The 17,137-nt window shown below is 36.8% G+C and overlaps 1 protein-coding gene across 1 annotated transcript in view; it reads left to right on the top strand.

The window, feature by feature from the left end:
• Nucleotides 1–17,137, top strand: part of LOC118813361 (dedicator of cytokinesis protein 3-like) — a 95,930-nt gene that overhangs the window by 71,160 nt on the left and 7,633 nt on the right. Inside the window, exons 34-49 of the mRNA XM_036578650.1 lie at nucleotides 1,016–1,042; nucleotides 1,144–1,239; nucleotides 1,312–1,366; nucleotides 2,390–2,483; nucleotides 4,274–4,422; nucleotides 5,801–5,887; nucleotides 5,988–6,092; nucleotides 7,256–7,397; nucleotides 7,727–7,893; nucleotides 7,978–8,064; nucleotides 10,322–10,501; nucleotides 11,925–12,008; nucleotides 12,099–12,215; nucleotides 13,940–14,028; nucleotides 16,739–16,850; nucleotides 16,939–17,020. Coding sequence (XP_036434543.1) covers nucleotides 1,016–1,042; nucleotides 1,144–1,239; nucleotides 1,312–1,366; nucleotides 2,390–2,483; nucleotides 4,274–4,422; nucleotides 5,801–5,887; nucleotides 5,988–6,092; nucleotides 7,256–7,397; nucleotides 7,727–7,893; nucleotides 7,978–8,064; nucleotides 10,322–10,501; nucleotides 11,925–12,008; nucleotides 12,099–12,215; nucleotides 13,940–14,028; nucleotides 16,739–16,850; nucleotides 16,939–17,020 — 1,673 coding nt within the window. The remainder of the gene's footprint in view (nucleotides 1–1,015; nucleotides 1,043–1,143; nucleotides 1,240–1,311; nucleotides 1,367–2,389; nucleotides 2,484–4,273; nucleotides 4,423–5,800; nucleotides 5,888–5,987; nucleotides 6,093–7,255; nucleotides 7,398–7,726; nucleotides 7,894–7,977; nucleotides 8,065–10,321; nucleotides 10,502–11,924; nucleotides 12,009–12,098; nucleotides 12,216–13,939; nucleotides 14,029–16,738; nucleotides 16,851–16,938; nucleotides 17,021–17,137) is intronic.

The following is a 17,137-nucleotide window of genomic DNA, read 5'->3' as shown; positions in this document are numbered from 1 at the left end:
CCAATCCCATGTCTTATTTTTACCCCTAACCCTTGTTTTTGAGTGTTACCTTGACCCTTAGAACTGAGTTAGTGGTTGAAATCTCTCCCTACGAAATGGGACAACCCTCAAATAAAAAAGAACATTACTTCATTAACAGCTACTAGCGGTGGTCTGTAGGCGACCCTGCCAGTCTGCAATGAGACCTCGCTGCTGATTTTTTTAACTGAGAAAATTCTAGCATTTGTGGGTTTCTTTGGTCACTTGCACAACCATCTTGCTGGTTTTTCTTTTTTTCTCATAAGACTCTGTTTGGAGTGTGCCTCTGAAAAACCTCCGTTTTGAGGGCTATGTTCGCCCTACCCCTCTATCTCCACAAAAATCAACACCCTGCCCCTAGACATGAACATGCAAGTGGTAGGGGCAATGGGTTAAATGGGATTGGGTCAAACTCACTAGAACAATCTACTTCACATTCCTCCACTGAAACACACTACATCAACATTCTACTCATTCCTCCTGAAATTCAGTATACCAGCCTTCTTCACATTCCTCCACTGAAAGTCATTACACCAACCTTATTTCCATTCCTCCATCGAAACTCACTACATCAACCTTTTACACATTCCTCGTGAAAAACACTGCTACACCAGCTTCCTTCACATTCTTTCTGAAATTCGCTACACCAACCTTTTTCTATTGTTTTGCAAAAAGCGATACATCTAAACAGCTAATAATTACATTATCCAGTATGTTGATACACAGCAGTTAAGTTAAAAAGTACTTCTGTTTATCTTACAATGACAAAATTATATCATGGTTTAGCTGATTTTATGGAAAAGTCTATTCTCAAAAAATGTTATCAGTTATAAAAGCTATGTCATTTTTTTGGTAACCATCCTTCAGTGGTCAATGGTTGAGATGTTGAGAATCACTGTAGTAGTTAATTGAGACTGTATGAAAATGTGAGCAGACAAATTTAAGATTTTCTCACATCTGTATTAAGTCACTCTGCCTCATCCTGTCTTTTCCACAGGACCCAGCTTTTTGGACCATATCCAAGGTACCATATTATTTGTTAATGTTTTCCACTAGGCTTGCCAACAAACATATTGTAAGACAAATACACAAACATACACAAATCTAATTTTCTCTTATTTTCAGTCTGTTGGAGAAGATGGAGCAGGAGACATGGAGAGAGACAGGAGTGTCTTTCATCACCTCAGTCACACGCCTCATAGAGAGGCTTCTAGATTACAGGTGTGTGTGTGTATAGCGTGACTATTGTTGCATTATTGGAATGTTGCTTTAATCTGATCTCTTCCTATATAGGGACAGTGTGAGAGGAGAGGAAACAGAGAGCAAAAAACTGGGAGCCAACATCATGGTAAAACATTCATCACCCACATATACTTTTGATTCATAAATATTTCCCTAAACAAGGTGTGGACCAGCATAGATACAAATGAAGTCAAAATAATCATTTTTTTTAGAATTAAGGAATTTTTTATGTGCAAATTATGCTTTATCATAAATAAAAGTACATAATTTCAGCTGAATTGTAACTTATAAATCAATACTTTTTGCCACAATTTGCCATTGCTCAGTCCAACTGTAGTTTTACTTTTACTTGCTTTACTTAGGTTTTCAGTTATTTACTAGGATAATTTTGAGTTTCACTTAGTAAACTTGGTCATTACTGGTGGTTTTCTTACTTTTCTGATTGATATGAATGAATAAATTGTAAGTTGATCTTGAAAAGTAATAAATAAACAAGATAGAAATTGTTTTCAGAGAGTGTCCCAATACTACCTTTGAGTACTATATATAGATGTAAGCAAGTCCCCATTCTTAAATTCTGTTTCATGGTACCTAAAAGAGAACATATGTAGACATAGACAGATGTATCTTATCTGCTTCTTGATAAAAAATCTGTAACATTGACCCTAAAGTTTGCTGAAAAGGTAAATACATCATGAACATTTATCAACCATATCACTTACATTACATGGCTAGGCTCGTTGGTAACAATACTACTAGCAAAGCAAACTGCTTTGACTAAAAAATGCGAAAGCGCTGATGATAGTAAATGGAGGTCCCCTTTGTGGATAGAAGTCTGCTCCACCTCTGTTTTTTTAGCTGTCCCATTTGGGATATGTCCTTATAATAAAGGCATTTTAACTTCAGTAAGAGTGCCTGGGTTTTATTTAAAGCCAATTTATCATTCAACCCACTGGGAGCCTTTCAGATATCTTCACTGTTCTGCAATATAACAACACACCAGGATTTCTTTCTTTAAAGCAAAATACTTTGAATTCGTTCAGCTGTCAAAAATAACAAAGAACAGGTTCCACATACTATACATTGGAACAGTGGAAAGCCATTGATTTCCTACTTCCTATTCCTGCAGAATTTCTACAAGTGTGAGATAACCAAAGAAGACATGTACATCCGCTACATTCACAAGCTCTGTGACCTCCACTTGCAGATGCATAACTACACAGGTATGAAGCAAATGAGAGAAATGGATCAATATACTGAATCCCTCATATTAGTGTCTTGAGCTCTGTTCTCTCTCAGTCTGTCATTGTGTTTAGTTATGGCTGCTGGCAAAATTGAGGAGTTTGCATTACACATAACAAAGATTAGTATAGCTTTGATGGGTTATTAAAAAGGTGGAATTTTTGTAGAGTTATTGTACATACATTCTGTGTGCTTAAATCAGATAATGCTTTAAAATTACAGTGTAATGCTGTATTTGCTAAGCTAAGCTGCTAAACTTCCAGTAAATATTACAGCATTATTTTACATCAGTGAGTCTAAAATTGAACATGTTCCACTTTATAAAACTTAAACCAATGGAATCCAACATTCTATAATTAATGAACACATCAAGCTGCTTATTAAAACATTCTGAAGTCAAATTGGTTGAGCCACAGTCAACGACATTGTGAAGTGCATTTTTTTATTGTTTTTGTTTATTGTGAATATTAAAGAAATCGTTTGGTGGAGAATGTAATTTATATAATGGTCCTCTGGTCCCACATATAGTTGATCAACTGAGACATGTTTGCATGTGTTGGTCTCTAAATTTTGCTTCTGGAGCTGCAAGGCTATAATTGCTAACAAACACTAGAAGTCAATAGCCACCCTAATCTTATCCATATATACATCCACAAAACTTCTCTTAACCCATTCAAAGCATATCCACATATTCATTAAGGTCACAGAGACTTTTCAAGGTAGTTCAGGACAAAGTATGACTTACTGTGAGCTATAAAAATGAATAAAACTTAATCAGGTAGTATTTTAGACGACAGGTGTCATGCCAAATTCTGACTCTTTAAACTAAAGATATGCTTCTAAATAGAAATTGTAAAGGTAATCTGGAGTCCATAAGGGAGCCAGATTCTGCCAGGGGGGTCAGAATTCAGCACAACACCTTTTGTCTATAATGGCTGTCCACTGCCTTTAGCTACATGGTTTTGTCCAGTTACACTGTGTCCTAATCGCATTGACAAATCTGTGCAACCTTATTGAAGAACTGAATTAAGTTTAAGAGGCATGAAAGATTTGGGGATGTATTTACGGTAAAGATTTGGGTGAATGTTGTCTTCTAGTGTCTGTTAGCAGTGTTAGCCTCGTAGCTCCAGTTCTAAGGTGAAGAAAAAAAAATTAGACATCAAACATTCCTTGTCTAACTGACTACATCTGGGCTAATTGAAAAACTTCTGAAGACACTGATCAAACTGTCTTTTTCAATTCTTTTTTATATATTGGGTTCTGATTGGCTGAGCCGCAGTCAAGGCCATTGTTTTTTCTTATACCAATTTGTTATTGTGATGATAATAATAATAATAATAATAATAATAATAATAATAATGTTGATGATAATAATAATAATAATTTTTATTATTATTATTATTATTATTATTATTGTTGTTGTTGTTGTTGTTGTTGTTCTGTTGTTGTTGTTGTTGTTGTATTACCATATTGTTTTATTAAATTATCTTACTGTCTTATTAAAGCAATAAGCAATTAGGCCATGCGTTACAGTTATTTCACCATGTTTAGGGGGTGTTAAGGCATGATGCTCTAAAGTTAAGCCCCAAAAGAAGACTCCTGTTCCACTCAATACGACAAATCTTTAGCTGTTTGAGACACACTAAAGCACACCTCAGCTCCAATAGGGCAGCTGGAAAAGTATGTAGCCTTTTCCTTCATTCATCAACACCTTTGTATATGCACATGTGTGTATATAACTGTGTTTTCTCCCCTTTGGTGCAATCTATAGAGGCTGCGTTCACATTGCTGTTGTACTGGGAGCTGCTGCAGTGGTCTGAGCAGCCCCTCCGGGACCTCATGCAGTACCCTGCACAGAGCCAGTGGCAGCGCAAAGAAACCCTGAGCAGAAAGATACTGCACTACTTCAACAAGGGCAAGGCATGTTCTACACACATGCACACTGTCACTTCACCTCATGTTTTCGGAGGCTGAAATTTAAACACTTAGTCGCCAAAGATTTGCGCAATGCTCCAAGCGCATCTCACTCTTGCTTTAAACTGTCTGGCAAGGAACAGTAGAATGAGAGGTTTTTTTTACAAATATCATGAAATTGTCTTGTGATTTCAAATGAGGCAAATGATTAAATATTTTAGAAATATCTGTGAGCTATCAAGGAAGTCTACTTCAAAAGTATTCTAAGGGGTACATCTACCTTTTTCACTGTCGTAAAACCTGTTTTGGTGTTAAAAACTGTCGCAATTTCAGGAATAGACCATAGTCCCCCTAGGAGAGCCCCTCCACACACTAAACCCCAACCCACACTTGGAGAATAATGCATCTGTAAAAATACAAACAAAAAACAGGAATGCTAGAAGAAATTAAATTGCTGAAAAAAATGTATATAAACCAAAGAATTTTTTTACCAGTTAACATTGAATACCCTGTTACTTACTTTCTGCACATTGTTAGTGTTGAGGGGTGTTTAGCTCTTTTCAGTTCAGTTAATGACACAAAATGAATTATACACAAAGCTATAAATGTATCTAATTTTTACATCTTCAGTAGCTGGTCCCCAGTCTTTAAGCTGCCTTAAAGCCCCCCAAGGCCCATGGCAGTCAGAGGTAGGCTTTTTGACACCGTTGAAAAGCTTGTCTTTTTCGGTTATGTGCCTACCATTGTTGTTACTCAGCAACTTCCGTCCAACAAAATGTAAAAGAAAAAAAGGCTGTTTTCCTTAGGTGGAAAAATTCACCAGTTGTTCTTCTCCCCCCATTTCAGGCAGTAGTATGTCAAATTTTAGCTTATTTAGCTTTATTTAGCTTATTTTAGCTGTTAACCTCTCGAAATATTGAATTATTATGGTAAAATTGTGACTTTCTGAAAGTAATTACTTTTTTTCGGACAATCTTAAAGTAATTATACTCTCTTGACAAGTAATAACTTATTATTTAGACATTGTCCAAATTCTGAGAAAATTAGGAATTGTTTTGACATAAGTGTTCATATTTTTTTATTATTTTGACATTTTTTTTCCTACCTGGGAGAAAAAGGATGTGAACAGAACAGTAGTTTATGTTAAACTGGTCCTATATTAATTGAGAAGTTGCAGCAATGTGTTCATTTGTGTGAAATTTCTTACTTGCCAACCCGCTAAGCTGTCCACCCCCACCAGCGCAAATTTTCTGTAGACCATCAGCAATTAGTGCCTGGTTTAGTAAATCTATCCCCAAGTGTTCTTCACAGACCTCACAGATTTGTGTGTGTGTGTGTGTGTGTGTGTGTGTGCACGTGTGTGTGTGTGTGCACGTGTGTCCAGTGTTGGGAGTATGGAATTTCTCTGTGCAGAGAATTGGCCCTCCAGTACGAGATGTTATATGACTACCACAGCCTGAGTTGGATACGGGTGAGGGTGTTACGTTAGACAGTATGTGACATTGATGCATACCGTACACTGTGTGTGAATTAGCTTTGTGTGTGCTTATCTTTTTTTTTTGCTGTTTTAGAAAATGGAGGCCAGTTTCTATGACAACATCATTGAGCAGCAGCGTCTGGAGCCCGAGTTTTTCAGAATGGGCTTTTATGGACGCAAGTTTCCTTTTTTCCTGCGAGTGAGTCCATTTCCCCAACTTCTCCAGTTGTATTTGACCTTGTTTTACATTAAAATAGTGAAGTAAAGAGCATTGCACATTTTGAACTGTGGTGCGTCTACATTAATGAAATTGTTTGTTTTCATACATGTTCAGGATAAAACTTTGCTGACTTTATGGGAAAACCAGAGAAAAAGCAGGGCCAACCTACAATTCCAGTACAAATTAAAAAGCTCTTGACATAAATACTGAAGTTAAATGTTTTTTCAAAAGCTACTATTCATTGTGTAAAACTGAAAGGCCTGTGGTCGGGGTTAGGCTGGCAAGTGTTTCACAGGGTAAGGGAGTAACGGAATACATGTACAGGCACTATATAAGCAGGATACAAAAGGTAATTGTATTCTGTTACTGTTACAGTAGGGGTGAGAATCACCAAAGGCCCCATGATATGATATTATCGGAGTACTTAAGCCACAATATGGTATTACTGCAAGTGAAAAATATTAAGATATTAAAGATATTAAGATTATTTATTACAAGCAGCAGTTCACAGTCTTTTATTTAGCCAAACATTTTAGTAAGCATTTTATGGTATTTTATAATTCTTTTTTTTTTGGCAGAAGTAAGATACCTTTTGGTTTACTGTAACTACAGCCTTAACTATGACTGTACATCATATTGTGCCTGGGAATTTAAAGACATAACAGATAAGACACTGAGTAGAATCAAGTAAATTGGTATTATACTATATACTATATAATCTAGTACCACATAATTTTAGCAGAATTACTTCATTGTTTTGCCGGTAATATCCCCTATATGGATTTAAAAGAATTGGAATGATATGTTGGTTAAGCAGATATTGGATGCTATATAACATAAAATGTAAAAAAACATTTTGTTTAAAGGTAATTAAAGTTTGTAAACATTATTTTTCTACTACTGACTTGTTAATGCTACAGTTACTAACTTACTAATAAGAACAACTAGAAAATGATCATGTACTTTTTAGGTTAGTACAACTTGTTACCATAACATTACTATATTATTACTCAAACTCAATACTCACTTATTACCTTAGTTTGTCTTTTGTTTGTATATCATACATATGGGACATATGTTTGAGGTCCTGATGTTCTATAAAACCAAACGTGTGTGTGTGTGTGTTTGTGTGTATATGTTAGAATAAGGAGTTTGTGTGTAGAGGCTATGACTACGAGCGTCTGGAGGACTTTCAGCAGAGGATGCTGACAGAGTTTCCACAAGCCATTGCACTTCAACACCCCAATCTACCAGACGACAGCATCCAACAGAGTGACGCCCAATGTATCCTTATTAATTTGAGTGTTTTCTTGGGTTTATATGGTGTGCATGACAGTGTAAATGCGGCCAAATACATGCACGAGTATTTTGTCACTGTCGGAACTTTACAAAGTGAAAGTAACTTTACAAGAGAATGAAAGAACTTTCTTAAATTTCAGTGTATGTTAACGCAACAAGATAATGTTCTGTGTCATTGTGGAGCATTCCTATTGGTCCGTTCATCATTAAATTTTGACAGTGTAAACGAATGCTAATTTTAGTGAAAAGTTTCTGTTCACTTTTGTTCTGACAGTGGTGATATATGCAGTTATCTCCTTAATAGATGGATGTAGACATTCAGGTCTATGCTGTAACCCCTGTATCTGAACTCTCTGATGGTCCAATGATGGACAGGGTGCCCGAGCGGATCAAAAGTTTCTATCGTATCAACAATGTCTCCCGCTTCCACTACGACCGGCCCTTCCACAAGGGCCCCAAAGACAGAGAAAACGAGTTCAGGGTACATGCAGTCTTTTTCATGTGTATTTTCATCTGCCTTTGAGCACATTCCCTGCCCTGATTAACAGCACTGTATGTATTGCAGAGCTTGTGGATAGAGAGAACCACTCTGGTTCTGTGCCGCCCCTTGCCGGGTATCTCACGCTGGTTTGAGGTAGAGAGAAGGGAGGTGGTGAGTATATGAATGATTGATGTTCTCAGTAGTTTAACCCACGATGTGACAGGAGTAGTATTTAAGTTATTTTACTTTAAGGACCCATCAGTGGGGCCAGACTTCAGCTCCTCACTCTCAGAACATTCATTTCAGGTTTATAGTAGTTACTTAAGGCCTTTACACACCAAGCGTAAATTATTCCTGTGAATATTCTGACGACAATAAATTAATAGGAGCACATGTATAAATGATGATATCCTATACACCAAACAAAGACGATATCCTGCACACTGAAATAATTTTTGGACAGTGAAAATGCATTATTATTTTATTCATCCTCTGTTCGATTTTTGCAAACTTTCGCAAGTGTTATAAACTCTCTGACCAATCACAGTCATCTCTGGTGTTGGCATGATGACAGCCAAGATGACGGATCAGCTGTGTTCCAGCAAGTAAAACTTATTCAGAAACTTTTTGAAAAGAAGTAGAATCTCCAAAAGCAGCCCAAACAGGGTTACGTTTCTTTCGTGCTTCATTATATTCAGAGCCGTTTCTCCAACATCAGCTCAAACTGAGTTACGGAGATCCCAGCTGTGAGCAAAAGAGTTAATAAAGTTTTAGCTCCCAAATGAAACAGAGAAACTCCATTCTCCTTCCACTTTTCCACAGTGGAAAGTGTCCTGCAGTCCAGTCCAATGTCCCAGTTTGCCTGTTTTGCAAGAAGCAGACAGAATTTTTGATACACTTCTGATGAATATTTTGCCTTCTTTTTTCACAGTGCAAACAACACGGCGAAATTTCATAATAGTGTTGCATTTGATGTGCATAGTTTGAATATTTTGCATTTTTATGGTATTTATTCACATTGCGTTTGTGTGTTTGTAGTGGTTTGACATTTTCGTGGTATGATAACCTAGTCAAAAAATATCAGTTTCACAGTATCACAATATAAAATGTCACAACACACAAAAAGTTGGTGAAAATACAAGTAAAATTATGAAATGAACATCAGCACTCACACATGCTTGTAATTTAACATACTTCTTTGACATTACCGAGCACTAGTTTTGAAGTGCATTTAAAGGTTATTTTGAAAAAGCCAACAGTGTGGTAACTAACCCTGAAACTGTGACATTGTAACAGCTTTATCCGTCTTGTGAAAGGAGGTCTTCACGTGCAAAATACCCTTGTACATTTTTATGTGAAATGAGTAAAAAAAGTAAACAGAAGAGATTTATTCCCCCCAGCACATTTAAATTGTCACTACTAGCCTCAATTATTTCACATTTTTCTGAGATATTTGTTGGCCACTGTGTTGTTTGAGACGGTGGTCCTAATAAGGTTAAGTTTGAGGAACTGCAATCAAAAATACATAGCTAAGTTGATAACATATTTCTGAGAATGACTTTTCCACACAATTTCATAGCCCAGTGTATCCCTTTGTCTTTATAAGCATTCTGACACTGTGAAATGACTGTGCAAGTGAAGGTGCACTGAGCTTAAAAAGAAAAAAAATTACCTTGGCTGGCGTGCAGCCAAGCAGCTAACTTTGCTAACTTTTATGTATGTTACATGGTTATTAGCTGTACTATGCTAAAAAGAACATAAAAGCATACAGATTTATACCGACTTTTCTCAGAACAGTTCAGCCGAAAAAAAAGCTGCCGGATGTTTGAAATGTTGTTGTTTGCATTGTTTATGACCTATAAAGGCGTACTTTCCATTTGGTTTTTAGCCGTTGGGTGGGATATTACTGACTAGCAATGCACTATGTGTTGCACAGCAGACATGGGCTGCAGAGCTAATCTATTGGCTAAATAGGCTGAGAACCACTGTGTTATTGGACTATAGCTCATAGACAGGAACAGATGAATGTGCAATTTTATTGGTATTTTGAAAAAGCCAACGTTGAGGTAACCGTGTGTTTTCTTACTCTGTGACTAACCATGAACCTGTGACATCATAACAGCTCTAGTAGCCTTAAGATTAGTAACTGAATAATAAAGCCTAAGGGCTTAATGTGCCATCTGCTTATAACATACTAAGGCTTATTATTCAGTAACTACAGGAACCCCAGTGGAAACTGGTTGAACTATTTTTAGGTTATAGAAGTGTGAAATAACACTTTGGGCCCACCCTGGCCTTTTAAGATGTTAAGATCATATTTTTTCAAGAACACCATTTGCTCTTAAAGTTGTCTTAAAGTGTAGGAAAGAAATTAAGGAAATTCTTAAGACTTTTTTTTGTTTTGTTTGTATGTGTTCATGTGGAACAGGTGGAGGTAAGTCCTCTGGAGAACGCCATATATGTGGTGGAGAATAAGAACCAGGAGCTGCGCACCCTAATCAGCCAGTATCAGCACCGCCATCACCATGGCAACATCAACCTGCTGAGCATGTGTCTAAACGGCGTGATTGATGCGGCGGTGAACGGCGGGATATCGCGCTACCAGGAGGTGAGCCCTCTACTCACAGCAGTTTTAGAAAAACACTAACAGCATTACTACATGGGCATTTGGCTGGCTATGTAAGATATGATAGGAGAAAAAAGCTTTTTGACAGCTACATCTTACCTTCCAGTGGTGCTGGCCACTGCTGTGAGATTGTATTTGTTTGAGGGTCAATGTTATTACTCAACATTTTCCCTTCTGTGCTACATTTTGCCTGCTCTTATATCCAGTTCAGTAATAAAGAGAAGTAAGGGCAATAAAGGAGAAAAATAATGTTCTAAAAGACTAGTTATGTAGTTTGGCAAATACTGACGTTCTTACAGGGCCTGTTTCCATATACTGACATCTAGTGATGCATTTATACATTTAGCCACTTTTGTATTCCAAGACGCAGCAAATCAAAGAGAAGAAAATATCACACACTGGTTTTTGATTGGTCAATTCTGTGTAATAGTTAATAAACAATTTTGATTGGTTAATTTCGTCCGTTTCTATGGATACCTCCGTAGTGGTAGTCATAGGCATGCCAGTAAGATTTCATGACTGTTGATGAAAACGTTGATTATAATATAGAAATAAAAAGTTGCATTGCTTTTGCATTGCTACTGACAGTACCAAGAAACATGAAGATGTAATTTTCTATTAGTGTTACATGCTAGTTCAGCATATGAGCAAGACACAAACAACAGCCTCAGGTCAGGTTTGCTAACATCAGTTCTGTGAAGCTAGTAGCATTTCAGCAGGTAAGTAAGCTATTAGCATTGTTATAAAAACAAAGAAATGGCCTTAAAATAAGACACAACATTCTAAAACATTTATACACAAGTAGGCTGAGGGTTTATAAACAAAGGATGTTGCTGATGTCAGGATTTCAAAAATAAGGTTTATAAACAATTAAATTCTCAGATATAGCTATTAATTTTTTTCTTTATTATTTTTAGAAATCTATGGAGTACAGAGGAAAAAACAGAGAAACAGCTTTTGTGAGCTCATGGATCAGACTGGCACTGACTCACTGTCATGACAATTTAAACCCATATGAGTGCAAGAATGAGCTTAGAGGTTACTCCTCCAGTGTTGTACAGTAAACTGGATGTATGACATAAATTAATAATTCTCTATGTTTCAGTTTTATTAACATTAAAATAATGTCTCTCAGTATAGCTCACTTTTATGATATATATATATATATATCATAAAAGTGATTAAATTATCATCTGGAAATAATTTCAAATTGACCCAGCAGTTAAGTTTTCTATGTAAGCTGTTATTTAAATAGAATTTTTTAGCTGATCAGTGACAGTTTCCCAGGATTTCAGTGTTGCCTTGTTGCATAAGCTTGATTTGAAATAGAATACATCATGAGGCTGTTGATTGTGATTAATGATGTAATGATTGACTAATGTCTTTGTTTCTGTCTTTGTTTCAGGCATTTTTTGATAAAGACTACATCAGCAGCCACCCAGAAGAGATGGAGAGAATCACCCAATTAAAGGAGATGATGCAGGAACAGGTCAGAACACCCTGGCCACACACACACAAACACACACATTCCCTTTTAATTAAAAGGTATTTACATCTTTCAATCACTTTATGGTCAAAGGTTCACATTCTGGGAGTTGGCCTGGCTGTTCATGAGAAGCTGGTACATCCTGAAATGCGTCCCCTGCACAAAAAGCTGGTTGATCAGTTCCATGTGATGAGGAGTGGTTTGTCTCATGTGAGTATTTACTCTGCTTTGCTTCTGATAAATATATACAATACAAGTCACTTCAAGCAAGTCTAGTCTTGAGCCTGTCACATTCAACATGACTATAGTGACTCGCACAACTATGGCAAAAGTGACAGAATGAAGCTTTCGTTCATTCACTGCATTAAGGTAGGCAGTCTTAATTTACAAAACTGATTCCAAAAAAGTTGGGACAGTAAGTAAAATGCAAATAAACAGCAAGTGGTGATTTATAAATCTGCTTTGACCTGTAGTCGAACAAAAACAGTACTGAAACAAGATATGTAATGTTTGATATGTTATTTTGAAACCTGCATCACATTACAAAAAAGTTGAGGCAGGAGCAATTTAAGACAAGAAACATGGCAAAATGTTCAAAAAACATTTTAAACAGGTAGTTCAATTATGCTTGGAAATAAAAGGAGCGACAAGGAAAAGCCCAGTCCTTTATAAGCAAGGGTGGGTTGAGGCTCGCCACTTTGCCAAAAATGCATAAGCAAAAAATCCAACTGTTAAAAAATAATGTTTGTGAGCCAGGGATTGCAAGGATTTTAGGCATTTCACCCTCTACAGTGCATTATATCATCAAAAAATTCAGGGAATCCGGAGCGATCTCTGTAAGGAAAAGGCCAGAAACCATAAATGAAACCCCTTGACCATTGACTCATCAGGTCACACTGCATTAAATAACGGCATGTTTCTGTTATGGATATCACTGCATGGGATTGGGAATACTTTGTAAAGACTATACTATGCACAATGGAAGTTATCTGTCAACAGCGTCCAGAAATGCATTCTAGATGCCATCTTTTTCAGGGACATCTATGCTTGTTTCAACATGACAACACCCAGCCATTCTACATGTGTTACAATAGCATGTGTGTGTAATTAGAGAAAGTGGGTGCTAGACTTGCCTGCCTGTGTTATTATGACCCTGTACGTTTCCACAAATGAAAATCTGTATAACAGAAGAATGGCAAAAAAATCCACCTTCAACACTGGATCAGTTTTTGTCTTCAGTCCCCAAATGTTTATTAAGAGCTGTTAAAAAGAAATGTGATGTAAGACAGTGGTAAACATGCTCCTGTGCCAACGTTTTTGGAATGTGTTGCACAAATAAAATTTGGACCTCAAAAATGTAAAAGTTAAAAAATTTTGACCTAAAATTTGCACCTCAACCTCAGGTCTTGGTGTCTTTCGCTTTGTGTCTGTCTTTTCTCTCTCTTCCATTCTCTCTTATTCTCTGTCTCTCTTTATTATTCAGTTTAGTAAATTCAGGTCAAACAGAATTTACTAATCACTGCTTTCTGTTATTATTAGCATTTCACATACTGTCTCAACTTTTTTTGGAAGTTACTTTATAGCAGGGCTGTTGTCATAAACTATTATATTTTCATAAATTTACTACTTTAATATTTATATAATTTATATATATATTTATATATAATATTATTTAGTAAGCTGTTTAAAATTAAATTAGTCCTCTAGTTCTCTCAGTTCTCAATCCCAACATGGTGGTTATTGCCTTTGAAGTACTGTCAGAACAGTACGCAACAGATGGGTTAATGTAGCATTTTTATTTGTTAGATTATTTTCTTTAAAAATTGCAGTACTTTAAAAGTACATTAAATTAAAAGGCAAAATGAACCATTTTCCCTCTGTCTAAAGTGGTTATTGTTTGTGTTCTTCTTTTTTCCTTGCATGCGCTTTTGCAGGGTGTTGCTGCACTGGATCGTTTCTGTCCTTCTGGTATGAGAATTCTGCCACCAAGCCCAGAAAGTAGCCGGGTAATTCACAGGCACAGGTGAGGCACACATGCAGACCTTTTGGTTGTCATCTTAAAAGTAAGCATTTTTCATGTGTGCAATTAGTGTGGATGATTAACTGGTTGTGTTGTTGAAATGCAGAACTTCACTGTTCAGAATACTCAATCAGGGACAGGGTAGTCTCACGCTGCATCCATGCATATGCTAATCTTAAGCCCTATTCAAGCATGATTAGTTTTACACGGGGACATGCTATAATTTGAATGATTACAAACAAGATCCATGATTTTAATCCTGTACGAAAATGCAATGTCTGTAGTTTTTGCCAGTCTGCCAAGTGAGCGAACTACCTTTTTATAATATGCTGAACACCAAGCTTCTTCTGTAATCGCAGTCGTGTTTGAATTGACTTTATGAAAATGTAATAACTAAACCTGGTAATAGTCACTGGCACCTTTTTGGGCGACTGGGAGACGAGACTAAAATTCATTCAAAACAGGACTGTTGTAAAAAAAAGTTTTTGGTGATGACCTAAGTTGAATAAGAAGGAACATTAAATATGTTGAAAGTACCTCCTGCAAGGCAGTGGGATTTCTGTCTTAAGTGGCATTTAGTAAGTTGAGTGAGCCTCCTTTGCTAGCCTAATCCTATTCTATGTTACATCAACTAGAAGTTAGTTTTTGTTTTTTGAATTTTTTGGACCCATGTCATTTAAATCTTACCACCAAACATTCAGACTATGATATTTTGATCCAGACTATCTTTGACTAAATTTGGCAAAATTACACAGATACTTTATCCTGTATGAATTGGCCAGTCAAATCCCTTACAAATTACATTATTTCCCAAACTAATCCAGCTCAAATAAGGCTTTAGACTCATGCTAAAGAGCAGGTATAATTGTGCTCCATTTCAAGGACTTTCTTTTTACAGAATACTTTTTTGGCGACTGGGAGACTTTTCTTTTTTCAGTTTTAAAGAGACACGTATTGAAATTGATGTCCCATCTCTAGTAGCTCCATTAAAATCTCCAAAATGAAATCTGAATGTCAAATGTACTCCCCCAAAAAACTAGTTTTCGTCTTTAAAGGGCCAATATCATAAAACAACGAATTTTCTTTGCTTTTTAATGTAATGTGAGCACTGTTATAGTGTCAAAACATGCCATTTGCTCCTGAGTCCACAGAGGTCATATCTGGAAGCTATGTTACAAAAACAGCTCATTTTGAATTAACTGATTTTGTAATAGCATGAGAACCATCTCATTTACTTATACCGGTCTATTCAGCCTACATCAGTTTAGACTATCGATTTAATTTATAATGTAATGTTTACGGAACGCAAAAGGCGGAACTTGGAAGTGCGAAAGTGCAGCGCCCGGCACCCTCTGCATTAAAAGCTAGGCTAGGAGTCAGGAGTCACAACCCAAATGTTAAGAAGAGCCATTTTGTCCTTTCAACAAAAATCAAACCACTTTGGAAGCCTAAACACTTAATGTCCAAAATGTCTCAGTATGGGATAATGTCCTAGTGTAGATTAAAAAAATATACAAATACAGAAAACACAGACTTACTTTGCTCTGCTTTAAGCTTTAGCTATAGCTGCTTTCCTCCCATCTCCGCCAGAAAACTTTTCCTCAAAAGTAGATCAGTTTCTTGTGTTTTGACTGTTTTTACAAGGCTAAAGTCACTTCTTATTCACCAGCTTCTTGTTCGAATTTTCCCGTTCCACCTTAAATTCTGCCTGAGGTGCCAGAATGTAAATGCAGCAACATTTAAGGTGGAGCGGGAAAATTCGAAAGAGAAGCGACTTCATCTTTGCAACTTTTTAGTGTTTGACAGTCTCTCGTTGCAGATTTAACGTACCAGGAAACCAACTGCAGTGCTTCTAAATGCGAGTCCATTCATCTCCAAATGTTCGTCTTAAATCTCTCTCTTTGCTTTTTTGTGCTATGTTGCACACGTCCTGTCTCAAAGATATTTTACTGACACAGCGATCCCCACTCTCTACAACAAGACCAAAACCGAAGTTATAAAATCATTAAAGAAAACGGGTAGGACGGCTGTAACATGCTGTGACATCCATTGCCACTGGATCTTATTTCACCGTAACTGCGCATTTTATCGCAGATGAGTGGCAGCCAGTGTCTTATGTGCTCCAAACATGAGTGAGAGCCTTCTAGTTCACTTGCCACATCACTTCCATTTGTTTCATTAATAAAAGATATTAAAAGTAAATTCATTATGGATGATTACAAATACTTTGCTTTAAAGTAACAAGTCTTCACACAGTGAGAAAATAGAAATCCTGTATAGAAAAAAAAGATGCATCAAGATGCATTGATCATCGTTTTATAATCGCATCGCGGATTATATGATTACGGAATCGTAATCGAATCATGAGGTGCCTAGAGATTCCCACCCCTAGTTTAGACCCACCTATTCACAATAAATTTACAAGGAGTGTAAGGCACAATACAGGCCAACCAGAGCAGAGGTCATTTACATACCTCTATTAAAGGTTTGTCTTAAAGACACAGTAACAAAAACAGCATGTTTACTTCAAATGGATAAAAAAAAGGTTAGTAAATGATCATGAATGGTGCCTGTTGTTGGTACATAAAACCACACAAATGTTATAAGTGGAATGTAAGAAAAATGTTGGATATGGGCCTTTATATTTTAAAGACTAATGTAAGTTTTTCGCTGTTCCCTCTCATTCTTTATTCTCACCTATTGCTCATCTCAGTCCCCTTGGCTCTCTTCGCCTCCCCTCTTCCCACCCCCCTAGTGAAGGCGGACCTTTGATGATTTTGACAGATGGGCTAATGGACCAACCAGAGGATACTCCACTCATGCAGGTGAACATTATGTTCTCAGATGAGTGAAACCATTACATATTAATGAATGAAATATCTTTGTTAATGGGGTTTGGGTTGTCTTTTTCAGCCAAGTCCTTCATCCTCAAGCCTCAGCTCCATTCGTTCCTCTTCCTCACAGATGATAAACTCCGCTCCTTCTAGTGCGAGAGGTAAAACACTGTTATACACCACATCACAGATGCTTCACACAAATTTTTTCAACCTCAGGTCTTGGTGTCTTTCCCTTTGTGTCTGTCTTTTCTCTCTCTTCCATTCTCTCTCATTCT

This window comes from Colossoma macropomum, unplaced genomic scaffold (genome assembly GCF_904425465.1).
Source record: "Colossoma macropomum unplaced genomic scaffold, Colossoma_macropomum, whole genome shotgun sequence".
Classification (NCBI taxonomy): Eukaryota; Metazoa; Chordata; class Actinopteri; order Characiformes; family Serrasalmidae; genus Colossoma; species Colossoma macropomum.
Note: the sequence above shows the minus strand (reverse complement) of the source record. Positions and strands in the feature narration are given on the sequence as shown.